This window comes from Eriocheir sinensis, chromosome 2 (assembly GCF_024679095.1).
Source record: "Eriocheir sinensis breed Jianghai 21 chromosome 2, ASM2467909v1, whole genome shotgun sequence".
Taxonomy (NCBI): domain Eukaryota; kingdom Metazoa; phylum Arthropoda; class Malacostraca; order Decapoda; family Varunidae; genus Eriocheir; species Eriocheir sinensis.
Window position 1 is genome coordinate 31,499,598 of NC_066510.1, and position 23,340 is coordinate 31,522,937.

At 43.7% G+C, this 23,340-nt stretch overlaps 3 protein-coding genes across 3 annotated transcripts; 1 reads left to right on the forward strand and 2 right to left on the reverse strand.

Moving 5' to 3' along the window:
* The first annotated feature begins 827 nt into the window (after positions 1–827).
* On the forward strand, positions 828–5,798 carry LOC127002872 (cytochrome P450 3A24-like). Its single transcript, XM_050869122.1, has 6 exons — positions 828–965; positions 1,254–2,359; positions 2,505–2,636; positions 2,907–3,013; positions 3,378–3,521; positions 4,047–5,798. Exons 2-6 carry the CDS (start codon positions 1,256–1,258, stop codon positions 4,180–4,182), a joined length of 1,623 nt encoding a protein of 540 aa, XP_050725079.1. The 5' UTR covers positions 828–965; positions 1,254–1,255; the 3' UTR covers positions 4,183–5,798.
* On the reverse strand, positions 5,011–11,197 carry LOC127002877 (cytochrome P450 3A24-like). The gene is made up of 6 exons (XM_050869132.1): positions 11,008–11,197; positions 8,869–10,088; positions 8,310–8,444; positions 7,636–7,742; positions 6,674–6,817; positions 5,011–6,015 (listed from the first exon to the last, which is right to left on the reverse strand). The coding sequence occupies exons 2-6, from the start codon at positions 9,928–9,930 to the stop codon at positions 5,898–5,900; spliced, it is 1,566 nt and encodes a 521-aa protein (XP_050725089.1). The 5' UTR covers positions 9,931–10,088; positions 11,008–11,197; the 3' UTR covers positions 5,011–5,897.
* Positions 11,198–12,575: 1,378 nt separating this feature from the next.
* LOC127002887 (zinc finger CCCH domain-containing protein 18-like) lies at positions 12,576–23,037 on the reverse strand. Its single transcript, XM_050869144.1, has 5 exons — positions 22,883–23,037; positions 20,583–20,738; positions 17,700–18,066; positions 16,906–17,023; positions 12,576–14,934 (listed from the first exon to the last, which is right to left on the reverse strand). Exons 2-5 carry the CDS (start codon positions 20,709–20,711, stop codon positions 13,491–13,493), a joined length of 2,058 nt encoding a protein of 685 aa, XP_050725101.1. The 5' UTR covers positions 20,712–20,738; positions 22,883–23,037; the 3' UTR covers positions 12,576–13,490.
* Positions 23,038–23,340: the final 303 nt, after the last annotated feature.

Sequence of the window (23,340 nt, forward strand, 5' to 3'; positions counted from 1 at the left end):
GTAGAAGCCGCGTAAAACTATATAAGCTATCACTTTAAATCTCAGTATACTCCTTCCTAAGATATCATATAAATTGGATCATTCACCTACTATTTAACGACTATAATTTCTCCCGAAGTCACAGATGAATCGTTTGTTTACCCGCCCAAGATGTAGAAGCCGTATAAAACTATCTCTAGAATCACAAAAGAGTCCATGGAAATCCCAACTACTTCTACGGGAGGCTTTTCAAAGAGGCGGGTCACTCTCGCGGTGGGCAAGATTTGAACCACAGATAGATATTACCCTAGAATCCTTGGCTTTAATTATAATCTGGGGTAAGGAAACCCTATATGCCCACTCACTCAATGTTGCTTGTCACTTGGGCTGAAATCACCGTCGCGTTTCCATATTGCTGTCATTATTGCTTCCTGCCCCTATACTTTTCAACTCCCACGTACTTCCATCAGGGTGGGGGGTGGGGGGGCGGGGTACCTAATTTGTTTCCATCTATGCCTGAGGTCACACGGGTAATCGGGACTGATGGTCTGGCCTTGGATGAGAGGTCAGTCTCACTTCCACCAGCTTATGAATTGTTCTGTCTCCTCGAAATACGTGATAATCTATTGATCATCAAGAATGGTATACTCTCTCTCTCTCTCTCTCTCTCTCTCTCTCTTTTCCTTTACTAAAAAATATAAAAAAGGCCCCAATTAGCTCTCATCCCCCACCCCCGCCCGTTCCTCCAAGGCTCAGAGCAAGGGAGATCCTTAGCTCCCGACACCTGGATGACGATCGACCTCTGTACCGAGTGTTATCGAGGTGAAATTATATAGTGTTATCGCGGGTGGTAGGGGACGTGAGGGGCCCATATGCATACACTGACAGGTACTACTCACCTCTCACGGCCACATATTATCAGTCTTCCCCTCACATCCAAGTGCATCGCTTATCACGGGAGCCTCTGTAGCTGCACTTTTGTCCAGGTAATTCTATTCAGAGAAACCACAGAAAAAAATGTAACGTCCCTGTGAAGAGTAATACTAAAAGTCGTGTTAATGAATCAAATGTTGCAGAAGCTTTGTCTGCAGCAGCAGCAGCAGTAGTAGTGGTAGTAGTAGTGGTAGTAGTAGTAGTAGTAGTAGTAGTAGTAGTTCATACCTATATAGATTCTTCAGCATTATACCATGACCATCTGTGCAACCATATTAGCTAGTCTCGGAGGCGTCGAGGTTTACCTTGTCTTGACTCTTTCTCATTTCTTCTCTTCCCAGTAATGGAGGTGATACAGGGAGCCGCCATGGTCACCTGGGGTTTGCTAGTGGCGGCAGCGCTGGCCTATGTCACCTACTGGGTTCAGCACCGCCGTCACCAGCACGCCCTCTTCGCTCGCCTTGGCATCCAATATGTCCCTCCGCACCTCATCTACGGTAGCAACCACATTTTGCGTGGGAGGGGCGCGCTGCCCACCAGGGTGATTGGCCAGTGGATGAAGCGGTATGGCAAAGTGTTCGGTTACTACGTTGGTTGGCAGCCGAATATGGTGGTGGCTGACCTGGACCTCGTTAGGGACATCCTGGTGCGTGAATTTCCAATCTTCGCTAATCGACCGACTCTGGTGATCGACGCCCAGCCCGTCGTGGACAGCCTGGTGGGCCTGCGTGACCAGCGGTGGAAGGACGTGCGCTCAGTGCTCGCCCCGACCTTCTCCATGGTGAAGATGAAGTCCATGGCCGGCATCATGAACGAGAAGATGAACGAGCTGTTGTCTATCGTCTCAAAGAAAGTTGCGCGGGGAGAACCCGTCGACTGGCACACCACCTACCAAGGGATGACGCTGGACGTGATTTGTGAGTGCGCTCTGGCTCTCAAAACGCACTGCCAGCGAGACCAAGATGGGGACGACTTCTTTTTGGCAGTGCGACAGTTTCTTAAAAATGCCGTCAACACCGCTATTCTTTTGGCGCTTTACTTCAAAATCTTTGCAAAGTTTCTGAGCTTCGTCAGTAACCGCCTGGCGTACTCCGGCCGCATGACCATGATGATCGTCAAGCACCTCAAGACGGTGATCGCCGTCCGCCGCCGCGATCTGTCCGTCAAACACCTGGACATTCTGCAGCTGATGCTGGAAGAGGCGGAGAACAAGTCGGAAAACTGTACACAAGCCAACGGACAGTGCTTAGAGTCGGATAATAATAAACCCAACTACAAAAAAGAAACGAAAAAATTGACAGACGATGAAATTATTGCAAACGCGTGGGTCTTCTTGCTCGGCGGGTTCGAAACCACGTCTAACACGATGACCTACACAAGCTACCTGCTGGCCACCCACCCCGAGGTGCAGGAGAGGCTCTATCAGGAGCTGTGTGACGTATTGCAGGTAAGCGCATCTTTACCTTAAGAGTTTTAGATAGCACAAAGGTGTGTGTGTGTGTGTGTGTGATAAATATTCCTGTGCAGTACATAGGAGGAGGTGTGGGTTATGATGGTGTGTTCATGAATTCATAGTGTGGTGTGTGTCACAGGACAGTCCTGAGGAGCTGACCTACGAGCAGGTACACAGCCTCAAGTACCTGGATCAGGTATTCTGCGAAACTCTTAGGCTCTTCCCGCCGGCAGTCAACTTCGTCAGCAGAGAGGCCGCGCAGGACATAAAGGTAAATTTCATACAGACTGACGATGTAAGAAGCACCCTTTTCCTAACATTCTGAAAGTGTCACTTTACATTTAATTGACTGAATGGTTTATGGCGTAGCTGTAAATCCGTAAAAAATGAACGAATTACTCCCCTCAAAGTTAATTGCCTTATACCACAATCAATAGAACAAATCTTCTTGAAATGGTACACCTCAACGTATATTAAGGTTATACTCAGCTGACAAGTTAATGCTACAGTCGTGGCCTCAATGTTGTGGTGCTTCCATCAGCTGGGCGACTTGTTCATCCCCAAGGGCATGAGCATTCAGATCCCGCTTTGGTACATCCATCGCGATCCCGACCAGTGGCCAGACGCAGAGGCCTTCGATCCAGAGAGGTGAGTATCGCACCTACAGGAGCTGCGTCCCTCGCCCCTCAACAAGATCAAACTCCAACATAATTCTTTCCGTAACAGAATTTCCTTTTTTTCTTCTTGGAATCCTTCAATTTTGGAGCTGTATCACGAATGATGATGCATGCATAAATATAGCATATATGCTCTTATACAAATTGTTAATCAAGCTATTCAACTTGGAACCTACTTTTAAGATCAATTTGATAAGTTAAGACAGGAGTGTAGATGTGTTTGCTATTCTTCTAAAAGAATTTATATATTAGCATTGAAAATCTCAATGCATAAGTAAACAGGCTTAGAATTATCTCCTTCAACTCTTGTTTTTATCAAATAACTATGTTTGCAGATTTTCCCCCGAGGCTCGAGCTGCATCCACCCGCCACTCGATGGCATATATTCCTTTCGGTGCCGGGCCCAGGAACTGCCCGGGAATCAGGTTTGGTCAGCTTGAGGCCAAGATGGGTGTGGCGAGAGTCATCAGAAGATTCAAGTAAGGATGTAATTTTAAACCTTACCTCCATGATTGGTGGTATTTTTCAATGCCTATTCTTGACAAATACATAATCTTCACATTTTCTGTTCACTGGTCACTAATAAGACTGCGACTGGTCTTGGTTGGAAATATATCCCAAAGAAGGTGTATGCATTAAAACATCACAGTGTCACAGGAGGCATTCAGAAATGCAAATTCTCACCACGATCACATATATACGGCAGTACACTGCTCACTTGCATGTAGCATGTTCTTGTTTCACAGTGTTGCATGTGGTGATAAAGTAAGGTTGTAACCAGAGCTCAGTGTTCACACACACAAAATAATGCTAACAATCAGCAGACCCACAGCTGGATGCTCATTACTTGAAGCAATGAGTGTAATGAAACTGACACTTTTACAATCCTAAAATGCACTGATTCATCTAACCCATTCAATCCATCCAGCATTGTTTAGTAGCTGGGTAGGTTTTCAAGTAGCCAAACTAATCTGATGGTCATCTCCCTCTTTCCACATGTGCAGGCTGGTGGCATATGAGGACACTCCACAACCGCTGGACTTCAGTATCCCCACAGTGACCCTTAACCCTTCTGGCAGTGTGCTGTTGAGAGCTGAGCCCAGACACTGCTCTTTTCCTGTTTCCCCACATGCAATTTAGGAGTGCCTTCCTTCGGTGCCATGTTACTGGCAAGTGAAGCAGCTCAGGCTGTAGCTCCAGACATACTGGAGCTTTGGTCTCCTGGAGCAGGGACCCAAGTAGGTGATGGCCTTGGCTGATAGTTCTGTGGAAGCAATACCTATTTTCAGGTCCCTACAAATTCATTATTTGTGTGGCAATACTTGAGACACTAGGTACAGTTGATATGAATCCAATGAAAGGCACTCATATTGATATGAGAATTACCTAGCTGATCCCTGCACATAAGTCTATTAGCTACATATGCAATTTTTGCAGAGTGAACTCTGCACGGTGTCTTTTATAAGCTGACATGACAGCTGTATTTAAATTGTTTCATGTTCAGTAAATTTCTACTTTGTTTCTTAACTTCAATATGCATATTAATGAATGCAACTAGGTAGTCATTCATTAAAATTTTTGGATTATAGGAATAAACTATAGCAGTTATGAAAGAGTCATTGAATGATGAGTACTAGACGGGTAGCCTAGCTATTTGTTAAACAACCAAATTAATCTTGCACACACCAAGCTGCTGCCAGCACTCTGCCTCTGTACTAGTTTTACCTTTTTCAAAGATGATCTGGGTGATGAGTAACAAGAATGCTGTAAAGTAATGCAGCGTGAAGGTCATGTTGCAATAATGAGATTCGGCAACTGTTTCTTTTGTAGATATTCAAGAAAATATATAATCACATGATATTATGGTATGTATAATAAATGATTCTGTAATAAAATTTTGCTGTCTTGTCAAAGTACTTTCCATGGGCTAACTGACAAATGACATCATAGGACAATGAATAATGAATGTGTTTTTAAGTTTTTGTATAATTGTCAAGATAAAACTATAAGTTAAAAATACGTATAGAATAATCAATATACTAGTTAACACAACATATTTAACAGTTTACAATGACTGCCTAGTCTTTCCTTAAGTATATTTTCAGAAGCTAATAATAACTCATTTTTTCCATAACAAGTTAAAATTTTATGGCAATAACCATCGTCATTTCTGTTGTGTAGAAACAGGACCACAAAGGAAAGAAGTAGACTTCATGCCTTTCACCATTCACCCTCCCACAAGCCTTGGCAACACCTCCCCCATTGTCTCCTAATCGTACTGCCAAATGCTTGTATCTGGATCCATGAGTGCAGCACACCTTCCCCCCTTGTACTGGCATTTTCCCATCCATCACCTTAGATTGAACATTTGGTCCAAACATCTTCTTCTTTCCACCTCAGTCTTCAATTTTATCCTGTGTAACTTTCTTCGCCCTTCCTGTTGAAATTCTAGCAAACAATTACCAGGTAGTTTAGTCAATAAACTTATTCCCTGGTGATTTCCACCCTCCCTTCTGTCTTATTTCCTCTATAGACTATGATAAACATAACCCTTGCCCTTTGATAATCATGTTAAAATACTGATGGAAATTGAGCATCTTCAAAATCTAACAGAAATATAAGGCCTTTTTGATGTCCAATATTCCGAGTGAATGATGTTGTTAAGATATATGATATACATGCTATATATGAACTAACAATTACTACTGATACAGATAAAAGGCAATATATACTAGAGTCAGAAATAAGAAAGATAATAGGAAAACTTCAACAGACTACTACCTGCCTTCAGTCAACCATGAAGCATTAATCTTTGGGTAAAGGAATGAATGATTGAGCTTCTCTTTGTCCACCACTTACTCCTCTGCGGCACCTCTAACCACAGCCTTGATAAACACTTCCTTGGTTGGGTTGATGGTCACAGTTGGGATGGTTAAGGTAAGAGGCATGGGGGTGTCCTCACAAACCTCCAACCTGAAGGAAACACAAATAAAGGAAATGGGTGAGAGATGTAAATACAAATAATGAATGATGAAATGGCTACATAACTATGGGGTGGGAAATGGTTACTATGTGTGGTGTGAAAAACTACAGGAGGTAAATATTTTAGTAGTGATATATTGCTGTCATCCTTCACATCTCACACTACTGCACACACCTTTGTTCCTTTCACACACTGATGGGGATCCTCTCAAGTAAGTCTCACACCATAACATACACTACTGACTCAGCAAACATTTCTGACATCTACTGAAATTTTTGTCATTGTCTCTTTAGCTTAGCGACCCTCATTCCTACCATCACTCTTATAGATGCCTTGTGTGTTTGTGTGTCTGCGTGTGTTTCATTCACCATGGTCTGATCACACAATAGACTTGTGATTGCCAGCCAGTAGGTACCCTCCCCAATTGAGATCAGAACTCAGAAGTAATGGATCTCCGGGTATGAGACACAATCCCCAACTAACCCTCAGTACCTGTTCACTGCTGGGTGGGCAAGGAGCATGGATTAAAGGAGACTGCATTCACCACTCTTAGGTACAGAAAAACTGGAATTCCCTTCAGAGTAAAAATCCCCCTTGAAGCACTGAAAGAACTGAGTGACATCCACCATAAAAGTACACATTGAATACCTGAATTTCTTTATCATCCTGGCTATAGTGAGCTTGGCTTCCAACTGGGCAAACCTCATGCCGGGACAATTCCTGGGGCCAGCACCAAAGGGGATATAGGCCATTGGGTGTCTTGTTGAGGAGGCTTTGTTGTCTGCAGAGAACCTGGCAAAAAAAACACTTTTAATATATCTCCTTCCTAAACACTGGATTATATTATATAGTTCCTTTTACTAAAGATTGGATTAAATTACAAAATTCTTTTTACTAAAGACTGGATTAAATTACATAATTTATTTTCCTAGAGAATGGATTATATTACATAGTCCTCTTTACTCAAGATTGGATAAAATTACATAATTCATTTTCCTAGAGAATGGATTAAATTACATGGTCCATTTTACTAAAGACTGGATTAGATAACATATTCCATAAATCCCACAAGACTAAGGAGCCTGAAACAAGACTACCATAGTAACATTCAATCACAGTCAACAAAAACATGTAGAAAGTACGGTAATCTGCTTATGCTGGTCAAACCCCAAGGAAGAAGCTGCTGTGTCTGATAGCCCTAGCAAGGAGGTGCAAGTACCTACTTGAATGATATGATAATCTGTTTGGCCCACCACCAAAGATTGCTCTTTACTCCTGAAGGAAGGTCTTTCCTATTTTGAGTCTCTGCCTATTGTTAGAAAAAGAATTTGATGATTTGGACTAAGACCATGTTGATCAAGGACTCAAGGCTTTCACCAAACTAGTGAAAAATGAGTCTATCCTGTGACAGACTTTATTTTCAGTAGTGGGTGACACACTGAGTAGGTGTTTCAAGCTCAGGCCTCCCCTGTCATTCTATTGACAGGTACCACTCTCTAAATTCAACTATGACACCTCCCTATATATGAGGATATCTATCGTTTGTGGCCTAGAGCCTGTGAAGCCTGATTTGCTTTTCCATTCTCTTCCCCATTTATTTGGGTTCTCACCTCTCTGGGTCAAAGGTGAGAGGGTCAGGCCAGAGCTCAGGGTCACGGTGTATCTGCCAGATGGGAACCATTACAGAAAGGTCTTTGGGCACTAAGAGGTCTCCAAGCTGCAAGAAAAAAATAATAAAAATAAGATCAAACAAGATTATGGAGAGATGTCAATCTGAAGCATTTGAATGATATAGTCTGACAGAGGTCGATCCAATTTATGAAGATCTACTTATTTATGTGATTAGAACTGTCTATATCCTACTTATTTATGTGATTAGAACTGTCCCCTATATATAGGGGACAACTTTGCAGAAAGAGTGATGCTCATCTCACATCCTATGAGATATGAATGGGCAATAATAATGATATTGATGACAACTCATATTAATAGCATTAATTGGTATTTTGTTACGTAGTATGCATAAGTTAGTTTCATGTTTAATACTTGGTGCCTGTGCTTTTAGAGGGGACCTGAACAAAAACAAGAAATTGATTACCTATTTCTTTGTTATTTCTAAGAAATATCTTCATCCTTTATAAAAGGCAAGCACTCCTTGGTATCATGGCACGCCTATATATTAAGCTACGAATCTGCGAGCTTCCATAGTAGTGTCAGGAGCATTAAGTTAAAGTAGTATCTCTATCCTGTGTGTGGGTAAGTGAACAAGCGCGAAGTGACTGGCCTGGAAGTCGCGGGCACTCTCCCGACTGATGAAGGTCACAACGGGCGGGTACAGCCGCAGCGACTCACTGAACACCTGGTCCAGGTACTTCATCTGCTGCACGTCCTCGTAAGTCAGCGCTGCTCCGTCTCTGTCCTGGCACACAAAACAGTATGTGTTAGTAATGACACACACACACACACACGTATGCCGATGGTGATATATACGTATATTTGACTATAAAACTAACATTGATTTCCTACAACAAAGGGAGATGTCGATGAATCAGTGCGAGGCGTATGGGTGAGGCCCCGTGGCCAAAGTGCCATGACTATACAGCGGCTGACCCTGGCACCGCCGCTGATAACACTCACGGTACGATGACACCACGCTGGGGTCGCTGGCCAGACTCCAGCGTGTGCATAGGTACACCGAGGAGTACATAGTCTCCTTGGTACAAACACTGATAGCAATTAAATGTCCTAGAGAAGGTGTGTTAATTTATAGTGATTAATATTCTCTCTCTCTCTCTCTCTCTCTCTCTCTCTCTCTGCATTGGGTTTCAGTTTTCTCGACTCACCTTGACCACGCTGCACACCTCCTTGTAGAGCCGCTCCTGCTCCTGCGGGTGTGTGGCTAGTAGGTAGGCGGAGTAGGTGAGGGAGCTGGCTGTGGTCTCGAACCCTCCCAACATGAAAACCCAGGCGTTAGCGATGATCTCTTCGTCTGAGAGCAGTTTGTGTCTATTCCGTTCCTTGGTGGTTTCGTCACTCGGGGCTTCGCTGTGGCGTGACTCAGCGGCGTCGAGCATCAGCTGCAGCACGTCCACCGAGCCGCTGCTGGCGGCGCGCCGGCGGATGGCGATCACGCCCTTGAGGTGCTCCACGATCATGCAGGTCATGCGGCCGGACAGAGCCAGCCGATTACTGACGAAGCTCATGAACGAGGCAAACAAAGGCACGTACAGGGCCAACAAGACGGCAGGGTTGACGGCGTTAACTAGGAATTCACGGACTGCTTTGAATAGCTCGTCTTTATTTTGTTCGCGCTGGCAGTTGGTCTTCATCGCTAGAGCGCACTCGCTGATCACGTCCAGTGTCAGGCCCTGGAAGGTGGAGTATACATCCACGGCCTCACCGGCGCTGCTCTTTTCCTCGATAATCTTCAAGAGGAGGTTGATCTTCTCGTTCATGATCCCGGCCATTTGCTTCATCTTTATCATGGAGAAGGTCGGGCCCAGCACTGAGCGCACGTCCTTCCAGCGCTGGTCACGCAGGCCCACCAACGTGTTCATGACGGGTTGGGCGTTGATCACCAGCTTAGGACGGTTGCTGAAGTTGTGGAAGTCCCTGATGAGGATATTTTTGATGAGGTCTAAATCGACAACGACCAGCGTAGGCTTCCAGCCGACGTAGTACCCGAAGATCTTTCCATGTTTCTTCATCCACTCGCCCATCGTGTCCGTGGTGAGGGTACCGGGCTTCCTCAGAACGTGCATGCTGCCGTAGATGAGGTGAGGCTGGACATACGGGATGCCCATGCGAGCGAAGAGGCCATGCTGGTAACGGCGGTGTTGGATCCAGTAAGCAGCATAGGCAAGCACCACCACCAAGAAGGTCACCACTACCTCCACCGCAACCATGGCTCCACACTACCTGCCACAAGGCCCACAACACGAAGCACGGTCTGGGTATACGTGCAGGTTGCTCAATTAGTCCTCTATCAGGACTTTATGTGTGGTATTGTTTTCATGCTTCCGTCGTTTTGATAAGCACTGTCATATCACACATATAATTATCACTGGAACAGAAAAGTGGGGCGTATCAGTTCATCCATATCTTGCTTATAGAATTCCCTTTTGCTTGTGTCATGAATTCAGTGGACAAGCTTAATTTATTGAGTTTATAAGAAATATTGCGACATAAATTGGTACTCTGTCTTTATTTAGTTTAGGCAAAGGATGGACGTCATATATGATTGCCATGGTCTGACAGCTAGGTCTTTTCATTCATGTTCTTCAGGAGCTATATAAACACATGACATGACTCACAGCTGCATGCAAATTCCATATACAATCATGCATGCACATTAAGCCGAGTTAATTGTATGTGACGGATTTCATAAGGGAGGGAAATATATAACGAAGTATAGCAAGTGTTTGAACTGAGCGGGAGAAATTTAAGCTGGAAGTGTTACTTGTATACTACCATTGTATCTTTTTTGTTTCCTGGTGCTACTTCCACATGTATCCTTAATTAGTTGTATTGTTGCAAGTAAACAACAAAGGAGAAGGGAGGAGCATGCCATCCCAACCCCCAGGCAGTACAGATCGAGTGTGATTATACAACTATAAGGATACATGTGGAAGTAGCACCAGGAAACAAAAAAAGATACAATGGTAGGGGTCAAGGGAGCAGACATAAGGGACTGGACATATGAACTACAATCTATAGGGGCAAATGCAGGTGATATGAATTAAGTCACCCCTCATTTATGATCGTCCGTATACTCTACATATATATATAGCTACCTTGCACTGACACAAACCTATATTAATTAAACATTTTATATAGTTCAAGGACATTAGACAACATGACACTATAGCTATGTATATGGAGTAACATTTCCAAGGACAATTGCAGTAGGCTACACAAATTTTGCTTGCTCGCTTTGCACACTTCGAAAGAAAACTTAACAACTACAAATAATGGGAACTCACTGCACGAAAGTCCACCATATCAGCAAATCGATGTTTATCTTGACTTGCTTCTTGGAAAGCCACACTAAATTCCAATGGTGATGGCGTAAGTGGCTGCGTAATCCACCTCTGACCGGGGGAGGAAAGACACTGACTGAGAGAGGGAGAGGAAGGGAGAGAAGAGGGAGGGAGATGGAGGGAGTGGCATGTCTGGCAGCATCTCGGTCCATTGCATCCCTCCCTTTTCCTCCGCCCACACCCTCTCCCCTGCCACTTGCTTGACTCGCCCAATTCCTTTTATATGTTGTGTTTATCCTCCCTTGCATGCCTCCACATTGACCAGTCTGCAGGGATGGAAGGGAGAAGAGAGGAACGGATGTGAATGGTATCTGTGCCCGCCAGCATCCCACGTACCCCTTAATTCTTCCCTTTTATTGTAGTTAATTATACTCACTTGCATGACTCCATATTTATAAGTTTGCAGGGGTAAAAGGAGAAGAGAGGGAAGGTGGTGAATGGTACGTGTCTGTGTCTGTCAGCATCCCGGCCTCGATCTCTCATATCCTTAATTGACTCTATCTCCTCTCATTCCTTTGTTGTATATATATACCATATCTTGCTTGCCTCATCTCTTTTTAGGAATGGAAATAGCCTAGCTGACTCAATAACCTCGAGTAACGTGGTTCAAACTTCCTTAAACAGCATAATCTTATCAGCCTTTTTTTGTAGCTTGCTTCTGTACACGTGTGAATCTTTGACCTTGGAGCTTGTACCCGTAGCTTGTTTTGGAGGCCTGGCGAGGTGTAGTATATATGATTGATAGTTTATTTGTTGCAAGTAAAACAACAAAGGAGAAGGGAGAATATGAGCACAAGTATTGATAGTTGTTGCGGGTGATCGAGGGACTCTGAGGGAGTATATTCGATCTAAGGTGATGATTCAGTGTTCATTAAAAAAGTAGCGGAAAGAAATCCATATGGTAAATTAATCTAACGAAAGTTTATCTTGAATTTACTTTCCTCCTTTTCGTATAGTCACTACTGTATAAATTTTTTTTATAGTATCAGTTAGCCTATATATATGTTGTTATAATCCATGTTATTTTAAGAACTGTTGCATCTTCGGTGAGCATTTATTTATATAGTAATGTACTAGACACAGCAAGGTTCAAGGGATATTATTTAGGGCTTAGAGCTGCAGTAAACAAAAAAAAAGATAATTAAATAAGTACTTATATTCAGGCCTCGGGATGTGACCAGCACACAAAAAAGATTCAAGTGGTACTTCACATGATAGTTTGATAGATAAATTCTTCTTTTTTTGCTACTCCTGCCCCACAACAGGCCCAAGAGCCAAAGTGACAGAGATAAGCACTGAGGTCATGCACAGCTGAAGCATATATTATATATCCCCAACTTCTTTTCAGAGAAAATAAAAGGCATGGTCATGTCCTACCATACCATTCAGCTTATTGTGCTATGCATGTATGTATATGTTACAATACTAATAAAACTACTTTCTCTGCCCAATAAAATTTTGTTATGCCTGATATAGTCCTTAAAAGGTGGAGGAAATGAAAACACGTCAAGTATAAAAAACTTTTCTTGTCTCATATGACAAGGTGACTCTTTACATAATATAAATAGCTATATTAAATAATCTGCCACACATCTGATGCCAACTGTTACCAGCCACAAAGCCATGGACTTAGCCAGGCCCCTCCCATCCCTGGCAGGCCCAAGGCTGTCACAGGTGTCTCCTTCCTGGCTCACCAGACCCAGCTCTTAACACTAGAGATTAGTGATGATAAAAATACCTGGGAACGATACTGAAACTGATGCAAACTATTCACTAAAATTACTGGCAAATTTACCACAAGTCAATAAAATATCGACATATATATAATTTAAAGGTGTTGGAAAATTCATAAAATATTTTAAACTTATGCATTCACCATATACATTTGTCATATAATAAACACTCTACCATCCAAAATGACAAGCTGTAAACATTTCGGGTACAAGCATTCTACCTGAAACACCAATGCAGAAGTATTAGTGACATAAGCATTGAGAAATAGAATATAGTCAACACCTATAACAAAATATGAGACACATACAATCTTTTTTAGGATCTTTAACATTTTTTATTGCAAAAACAGTATTATGAGACATATGAAAACAAATTGCATACTTCTGCTATTATGAAACACAAATAAAGTCTGTGTCAGATATCTTGAGTCAAAGAAAGTAAGTCTGAGAAATTAAATTACCAAATAGTACACAATCTCTTTCACCAGGCTCCCAGCAAAGTTCATATTTAATAAATAATTGATGTATGATGTAGATAGCTCAAGCTTAATGCACTCCCTCCCTCTAACCTTTGTTGCTGCTCATTACATGTACGCACATAAATATTTTAGAGTTAATAATTATCGTATTTACTTTAAATTAAAAGACTACGAAAACAAAATATGAATTATATTACAGGTAAAGTGTCAATAGCTAATATCTTCTTCTTTTCCTGTCGTCAGCTTCACGTGACGGCTCCCTCCGTGCCCACCGGCCCTGCCCCGAGGAGGCACCGCGGGTCTCATATTCATAACTGGAAGCGCGGTACTGCCAATCTCTCTCCTCGATTTCTTGGGTGCCTCCATACTTCTCCAGCCAGTCCCGGTAGCGGTACCACCACTGCTCCCACTTGAGGTAGTCATCCAGTGTGATGGATCTGTCCCCAAAGTAACCGGACTCCTTGTAATACCGGTACCTCACATGTACGTCATCCCAGTTCTGTGGCAGTTCCCGGGGCAGGTCACGATGGGGGTCCCACTGCCTTATTTCTCCGTAGCGCTCCTGGTACTCCCGGTATTCTGCCTGGTGCTCCTGAAGCCACCTCTCATGGGCCGGGTGGGTGGCCCGGCTCCTGCCACTCGGGGAAGGAGACCTTGATTGAAGTCTACCCGTTTCAAGATAAACCTTTTTGTCCTGACCTCCTTCCCGCACTATCTTCATCCTCACTCCTTCGTACTCCTGCCGCTGGGAGCTGAGTTGTGCCAGCTTCCCAAACCGCTCCGACAAGGTCATTCGGCGTGGGCCATCGTCATCCTCCGAAGATGATTCAGAGTCAGTGTCTTCACCTTCCGATCTTGGTGATTCCCTTGGGGGCGGGGGAGGCCGGTGGTAGTCTGGGTGGTCAGGCGGCACAACCTTATAGTGATGGGGGTCGAGTAGGTGGCGTCCTTCTGGGCCCCGCGGAGGAGTGCCTGGGCCCCTGTACTCGGTGGACTCATCTACCACGACAACATTGTTCTCATCGTAATAATTACTCACCGTGGTGGGGACAGGAGTCCTGGCTTTCCTGCGCACCACACCTTCTCCATCTTTAATCTTCATCTTGTTTTTCATTTTGGGGACTTTGTTGCTGGAATTTCGTGATTTGATGACAACATTACTGACTGTTTTGGTGACCAGTTTCTTGGTGGTTTCCTGGTGAGTTACTTGTTTCATTCTTACTTGTGATGATGGATTAGGGGGTGGTGGCTGCCTCCTGCTCATTCTCCTCCTCCTTGGGGACCCTGAGAAGGATCTGGGTCTCCTGGGGGCTGGGGAGTAGGATCGCCTTCGCCTGGATCCCGAGGTACTGGAGGAGGAGCTGGTGTACGAGGAGGAGGAGGAGCCGGAGGATGAGCGTGAATATGAGGAGTAGCTTCTGGAGTATGAGGAGCCACTGGTGCTGGATGATGACCGGGAGTAACTGGACGAATATTTCCTCTTGTGCACGTGAGAGCGGGGAGACCGTGAGTTCTTTCTTCTGAGAGCTTGCTTTGGAGAGCGTCTTGGAGACCGCCTCGGGGACCGTGGGGACACTCTGGCATTTGACCTGAGAGGAGAGCGTCGAGGAGATCGCCGCGGAGACCTTCTTGGGGAGCGAGGGGACCTGCTCCTTGACCTGCAGATACATCAAGCAAACAGGTGCCATAATTAATGACCTAATTTCTTGTACCAAACACACAGCTTGGGATCTAGATTTATTGGACAAGGAAACAGTTAGCTTGAAGGACAAATAATTGTGAAGCGAGTGAAATTACAACTTGCACCCTGTGAGAAAACAAAAACAATTAAAATAAGAACACAAAAATTGTTTAATAAGAACAATGATGATCTACGTCTTAAGAACTTACCATCCTACAATCCTCCCCCCCCACCCCCCACCCAAAAAAAAAAAAAAAAAAAAAAAAAAAAATAAATTGACATCATATAATCCTGGAATAAACTCCACCTAGGCAAGTGACTCCTTACACCTGCCTCATCCTTGTGACACCTTGTTGACTCATGCTTTGCCTCAGTGCCACATGACCGAGGTAATTGTGGCACATTTACCAAATACCCCAATTAGTTGTGTTTGGCATAAATACTGGACATATCACCCACGTAATCTTCTTTGAAACATTAATATTAATAAAAATCATAATAATAATGATAATAAAAAATGGGAATCAAGGAAACAATTACAGTCAAAGGGCAAAGGATTGCCCCGTGAAGTCAACTTAACGCATTGTATCTCAAAGTGAACGCCTCCCTGACACCTGTGACGTCACAGCTTGGTGCTTGAGGACTACAAGTAGCTTACACTTGGGACTGTCTCAACTTGAACCCAGTAAAAGTGTCTGGAGGACCCCGCTCCAGTCTGTAACAATCACAGCTAACACCGCTGACCAGCATGGAGGGGCCTGTCAACCATGGCTCACTAGCCTGCCCTATCAATGTCTGTAAGGTCTGCTTCAAAGCCCCAAGACATCTTCACAATGATTCCAATGATCTAAAGCAAGGAGACACTAAAATTATGTCTTTGAAATGTTAATCAATAATAAGTTTTCAGAGCAAGAAATGGGAGAAACTTTACTGAGTACCCTAACCATGGAAAATGCTTTCAGGGAAATGGAGGAAAAACGTGACACTAATTTAGCACTCTATGAGTGCTCATTAAAGACCTTTTGAAAATAGCATTTTCAAAGAAAATTACTATAAAGAAAGGTGCCAGGCAATCTGGTAGCAGCCTTGGACTCTATGGGGAAATGGAGCTTCAGCAGCACATGTTACACCAGCACGGCCTGCAGTTGGCATAATGCAATCACTCTGCTAGAGGGCCAAATATAATTCAGTACACCTTAACTTCATTTTCACTTGTAACTAAAATGTTACACGTTCTGTAGTTTATATATCTAACTTTTAAATACAGAACATTCATTTTCAATGAATGTGAATTTTACCTTTGAATCTATAAAATCTTTAACCATTAATATAATCTTTAGTACATGAACAATCTCTCCTCACTGACACATGAAACTCAAGGGAGTGTTTCAATGCTACCCTTCCCAGTCTGTGTTGTGGTAACCCCATCGCCCACTCTCTAAGGGACAAGCATATACTACATAGTGACTGCCATCTAAAGAGGTAGGTAGCATGATAGAGCCATCCCACTTGTGTACCATCTTACAAGAGGCTGCACAGAGCCTACCTCCAAGCCATGGTCCTGGGGATCTGGGGTGGGCCGGAGGGGTCACCTTGCGGGGAGCCAAACCAGGTGGCTCCCGAGGGTCCCTTGGCCTGGAGGATTCCCGGTTTTCTGTCTCTTTCTCATCTCCACTACCTTCCCCCATGTCACTATAGCCTAGTTCATCTCTGTAAAGCTCCTTGAATCCAGAATGTGCCCACCTGTAGCAAAGAGAAGACCACACATTTGTTACTTACTACATTGTAAAATTCTTATAGGCTATCCAATGAGATCTTACTTTACCAGACTTATTTGTTACACATCAGGCTGCTTGAGTTTTTTTCTTAATGTGTTTTTCTTTACAAAGGCACACTACCCCTGCTCCTGTGCCTCTCAACCCTATAGATGACAGTAAGCAGTCTTCACCTGTTTGGTTGAGTAGCTTCAGCGTCCAGCAACTTCTTGGTCCAGAATGTGTCCTTGGTGCGGGTGGAGGCTTCGCGCCGCGCCCGGACCACCACCTGCTCTATGGGCCCTCGCTCCACTGTGTAAAGGCCATTGTTTGGAAGTGTATGGTCAATTAGTGCTGCTAGATGCCTCAAAAATGTGTATAGTGAATTAATACAGCTAGATACCTACAAAATAATGTTCCTTAACCCAGTACCAGCAACAGGCCAAATTTTTGCCATGATATAAACCCCCCAAAAATAGATGATGCATGAACTGATAAGAAATGTGTTGATATATATTATGAAATGGTTTGCGTGAGTGATGATTTTTTCTCGTTATTTTCGCTTAGAGGGGCCTTTAAGAAGTATGATCCCCATAGGTACCAGGTTAAATTATCAAACACTGCTGCCATCTAAGGGTTCATTAACTGCTGAGCCAACCATTAGGGAAGAGAGAAGCTTGGCCTCCTGAGCAACTCTGTCTCTGTCAAAGGGAATAGATATACAGTCGTCCTTCAAATAGTACGGTTTCCAATAGTTCGGTTTTGGTTTTATGTGGATTTTCTAAGATTTTTTAGGATTTTTAAATTTCCCGACGAGCAGGAAAGTTAAAAATCCTAAAAGATCTTCTATGACAATCCGTATAAAACTGAAACCGAACTATTGGAAACCGTACTATTTGAGGGGTGACTGTACTCTCCTGATATAAGCCTTGCACTAAAGAAATAAAAAACACATCTAAAATAAAAGATAGATCCCACCATACTGTACCTTCTTTTGGGTCCCGCAGCAGCCGCTCAGCACGTGGTGGCCGGTAGTCATCCATCCTCATCCTCATGGAGGCAATGGGCTGCTTGATACCCCCAGACATGGGTGGCCCACTTCCCCCTCCTCCTCCTCCTCCACTTCCACCACCTCCCCCTCCTCCACCACCACCACCACCACCACCTCCTCCTCCTCCTCCTCCTCCTCCTCCTCCTCCTCTTCCTGCTCTCCATCTCCGCCTCCCTTTCCGCCTGCGTCCACTGCCCCCTCCCCCTCCCCCACTGCTGGCCACACCATTGCCACTACTGGCCGCTGCAGACTTGGGTGGGGGGCTCCTGGGACCCCGCCGAGAAGATCGCTCCAAGCTCCGTCTCTGTAGGAACAACGACTCCTGTTAATGATCAGATGTGTGAGTCTCTGTCTATGGTATGGTGTCTTAAGAGCTCTAAAAACTGATCGACAAGTTTGGTTTTCTTATTGTGTAACGTTAACTTCTTCCAAGATTAGGTAGTGAATTTCTTTTTCAAGTAAACTTAAATCTAATTTTTGGCTCTTGATATTTACAAGTGAATTTCCCATAGACCCAACATCTTCCATTTAGTAAACACTGATATCGGAAAAGACTTAACGAATACCACTAGCAAGCATCAGGGAACGTAATGACAATGTGAAGCATAAGTATTCCAGAGGGAACATAAGATGAGTCCTAGTCCTCACTATACTATCCCCTCAAATGACAAGATAACTGAGAGCAGAAATAGTTCATCTGTTACCTCCATACTTACCAAACCACTTGACTGAGTACAAAGAGCACAAAGTATCTAATGCCATGTTACTGTACTCAGCAATGTGCAAGGCTACACAGCCAGTCCAGTGGGGCACAACAAGCAGACAGCCCCACTCTGTCAAGCCTCCAAGAGTGGCCATCAAGTTTAGAAGCTGTGTGTGCTATGTTAAGGTTGCAGAGCCTCAGCAACACATCTGGGGGGCAGAGGCTCCCCTGCCATCCTGCGGCAGGGGTGGAGCAATGCCTCACTGGCACCTCCACACAGCTCTGCTTTTCCGTTCCATCCATCTGGGTTGCTTTCAGTGAAAATGGCTTCGGTACGTTCCCTCGACGATTCTGATGTTGCCTGAATCAATTGAATGGGCAAGTCTTGAGATTCATGGGTGGAGCATTGGGGCGACAGCACAAGGGATGCTGTAGCTGCGACTGCTTGAATTTGACGCTAGTTTCATTTTGATTTGATTGAATATTTAACAAAATTTTGATAATCTACAGGAACTTCAATGCTTTGTAAATACTGTTTTTTAGAGCAATGCAAGGATTAAGAGCATATCTTTTATATATGTATTAAGGAACAAATACATAGTGTTGTGCATGGTAAGGACTATATCTTATTTCTTCCATGATTTTAGTCCAATGAAATGCACGGGATCATGACTTCAGACCTCAACAAATAAATAAATGCACCCTGAGGCACACCAACATTGCAAGGCACAGAAATATTTCAATAAAGTTTCCAAAGAATGCATTGTTTCAAGTTACTTTACAATAGTTGTTGTCATCAAGAACAGAAAGAGTTTGCTCATAATTACTGAAGAATGAGAGTTCTGCATTATCTATCATTGCTCTCCACCCATAAATAAAACTTGCCCAGAGAACTATATTTCCAACTATATTTTTGCCTTCACATAGTCGTCACTGGCACTCAAAAATCCATTTATTATGGTGTTCTGTAATGTAACCTCACTCACAACATTTGGATTTCCCATCTCTTGTACAATCACTATTAATGAAGTTCTGGAGTACTGGTTCAACAGTTCACGGTATCAAGCCAGCCCTGTTCAAGTCCAAGCAATTTCATTGTCTCTGAACTTGTAATTAAACATGAGCACTTTGATTTGATGAAATTCAGTGCAAAATGTTCCAAGGGCACACACATGGCGGTGGTGTCACGGATAGGTCATTTGGCATTTCAGTGTTCACTGCAATCTTCACAACAGGTATCATAGTGCACAGTTCTATTGGCTTATTTTCACAATCCTTTCAATATTTGAAAGCCATGGACACGAGCACTCCATGTTATCACACACATGCTTGACAAGTGTCTCTTTCAAAACGACAGCATTTGAGTTCGGCCAATTGCTCCATCACAGCCACTTAGAAGTCACTTTCCACTACTGTACTAATATCAAATAGTACACACAACTGTCTGCACCGAGGCATCCGCGGGACAAGGCTTGGATCACATGACATCTACCCATTACTTCAGCACCGCACGAGGCCAGGGAACAACCACGCTCGACGCACACTTATAAACACGTACGTACATCAAATACCGCCGACAGAACGCGACGCAAGGACTATGACAACGAACGGCAGAATAAAATAAGCTCCAGCTGAAAGAGGTGTTAATGCAGCTTACAGTATGACCCACGAGTCCTTTCAGCCACTTGGACCAGCTGGAAACAAGATTCTAAAACTGACATCCACTTAACTCACCCAACAAGCCACCTTGCTTATTACAAACAAAACAATTATGGACACTACCAACAACAGCTATATACCTAACACTTGGATCAGTGCTTGGGGTGAAGAAATGTATCATGATATAAATAATTTGCCTGTAGTAGAATATAGTCCTAACCTACCAAGGGAGGTATTTTCATTAATTAATATACCATAAGTTGATCAATGTTACCCATATGGAAATAAAGATAAATATGCAGTTCATTTGTTAATCATTGAAATCATTCACTTTTACTTTACTAAAATGAACACAATATGTCAGGTTATCAGGTTAGGGAATGAATTACTAGCTGGGCCCAGCACCCTATCTTCCTGAAGTGGCATCACACTAACAGCATTACTTTCGAGTCTCTTACTCTGGGTGATGCCGGACGCCGCAGTGGGGACTTCCTGCGGGGAGACTTAGGCCGCGGTGACCTGGGCCGCGGTGACCGTGGCCTGGGAGACCTGGGACGGGGAGAGCGCCGGGCAGGGGAGCGCACCATTCTCACTCTCTTCACCTAACTCTTACCCTGAAAACAAGAGAATACCAATCACCATCATTTTTGTTTCTCATGCAGCAAAAGATTTCAGAATACCTTTAAGTAATTTGTGTGAGGAGAATCTAGTATGATGGCACACCAGTTTTTGGAATAAAGGTTCACATTATGGCCCCCAAAACATCTACCAATATCTTCTGAAAGTTGACGATGCACGGCACACCCAATTTTATAATTTTTTTTTTTTTTACAGTAAAGGAAACGGCATCGAAATGTGGAAACACAGGTGTCGCGGTGGGGTGAACCACTCATTAGGTTACATATATATTTAAACATCATTTTGTGACCCTAAGTGTGAGGGTGGGGGGGGGGCAAAACCACCCGAGAACACTCATATTTTTTTTTTTTTTTTGGGGTGTGTGTGTGTGTGCGCCCTTGAGCTGCCTCCTTTGTTGTAAAGAAGAAAAAAAAATTGATTTGAGCTGCAGTGAGGCATGGGTTTTAACTGCCACAGAGTGCTATTATTCATTTGTACAAGAAAACACTCAATGAGCTAAATAACTACCAAATGGATGAAAAATAAGAAGGAACAGGAACACTGGAAATAGAAGTGCAGGGAAGAAGGAGAGGAAGACCCAAGACGAGATGAAAGTAATACATAGCAGTAGACATGAGAGGGAAGGGCCTGCACACCAACATGACAGGCGATAAAGGAACGTGGAGGCGGCCCATCAAAAACAGCGACCCTGTAGAAAGATGGGCTAATAAACCTGATGAAGAAGAAGAAGGATGAAAAATAGGAAGCAGCAATAAAAGGGAATATATTCACCCACAAAGGCAGCCACACACACCCATAAGAATCACAAGGAATTACCGTACGATAGGAAACAAATGATTTTTTACAGACGATATTTAGTTTGCTGGTTACCTAAGTCCTTCAGAAAAAGTATCCCCCCCTCCCAGATTGAGAAGGGGTCCTCTTAGGGAACACATTTTAAGTTTATGCACATAGGCCGAGGGTCGAATTATGTTTTTAGTCTGTATATGTTAGGTTTGCAGAGGCAGCCACACACCGACAAGAATCACAAGGAAATTACGATAGAGAGAAACAAATGACTTTCTATGGAGACGATATTTAGTTTGCTGGTTACTTAAGCCCCTCAGAAAAAATATCCCCCCCTTCCAGAGTGAAAAGGGAACCCCTTTGGGAACATATTTTAAGTTAACGCATAATTCACTCTGCAAACCTAACATATACACACACAAAAAAACATATAATTCTAGCCTTGGCATAAGTGTTTACCTGATTTTATATGGAAACAATATTTAGTTTAATTACCTAACAATCCCTATCCCACAATCCCACAGAAATAGTAAAAATGGGTCCTCTTAGGGAACATATTTTAAATTAATGCGTAATTCACTCTGCAAAACTAACATATACACACACAAAAAAACATACAATTCAAGCCTCGGCATATGTGGTTACCTGCTTTTATATGGAAACAATAACTATCCCACAGAAAAAGTAAAAATGGGTCCTCTTAGGGAACATATTTTAAGTTAATGCGTAATTCACTCTGCAAACCTAACATATACACGAAAAAACCCATATAATTCGAGCCAGAGTAAAAAGGGGTCCTCTTAGGGAACATATTTTAAGTTAACGCATATTTCACTCTGCAAACCTAACATATACACACAAACCCCATATAATTCGAGCCTCGGCATATGTGGGTTCCCTGCTTGTGAGGTGTCCAGCCATCCTGTAATTCACCACGGCCTGATCACGTGTTGGACCCGTAATTGCCAGCAGTGTGTGTGGTTACCTGCTTGTAAGAGGGACGAGGAAATTATTATCATTATTACTATTTATGTGCTGGCTATAGGCCTCCCGGATGCCCCCAGGCCGTTGTGGAGCGGGTGAATTTTTTTTATGGTGACCCCGCCCGCCCATCTCACCCTCCCCTGCACAAAACCCTTAACAGTGACCCCAAAACTCATCCCCGTGAAGAAATAAAAAGAAAGAAAAAAGAAAATGGCAATCGATCAGTAGGCTTCACAGGACCCCACCAGACACATTCCTTATTTTCTCCCTCACCGCCTAATTACACCTCCTATTTAGTCTCTCAGGGTGGTGAATTAACCGTGAAGGTCTCTCTAAGATGTCTAATTACCTATGAAGACCAGAGAGGCGCCCGCGGCTCCTTAAAACGATAAATTATGAAGAGTTGATCCCCGGCCCCGAAGCCTCCATAGCTCTGACGTCACTGGTGGAGGGGGGGGAGGGGGAGGAAGAGGAGGAGGAAGAAGAGGGAGGAGGAGGAGTGGTAGGAAGAAGAGGAAGAAGAAGATGATGATGGAGGAGTGGGTGGAGGAGGAGTGGTAGGAAGAAGAGGAGGAAGAAGATGATGATGGAGGAGTGGGTGGAGGAGGAGGAAGAGGGTGGAGGAGGAGTGGTAGGAAGAAGAGGAGGAAGATGATGATGATGGAGGAGGAGGAAGAGGGTGAAGGAGGAGTGGTAGGAAGAAGAGGAGGAAGATGATGATGGAGGAGGAGGAGTAGGAAGATGAGGAGAGAGAGAGAGAGAGAGAGAGAGAGAGAGAGAGAGAGAGAGAGAGAGAGAGAGAGAGAG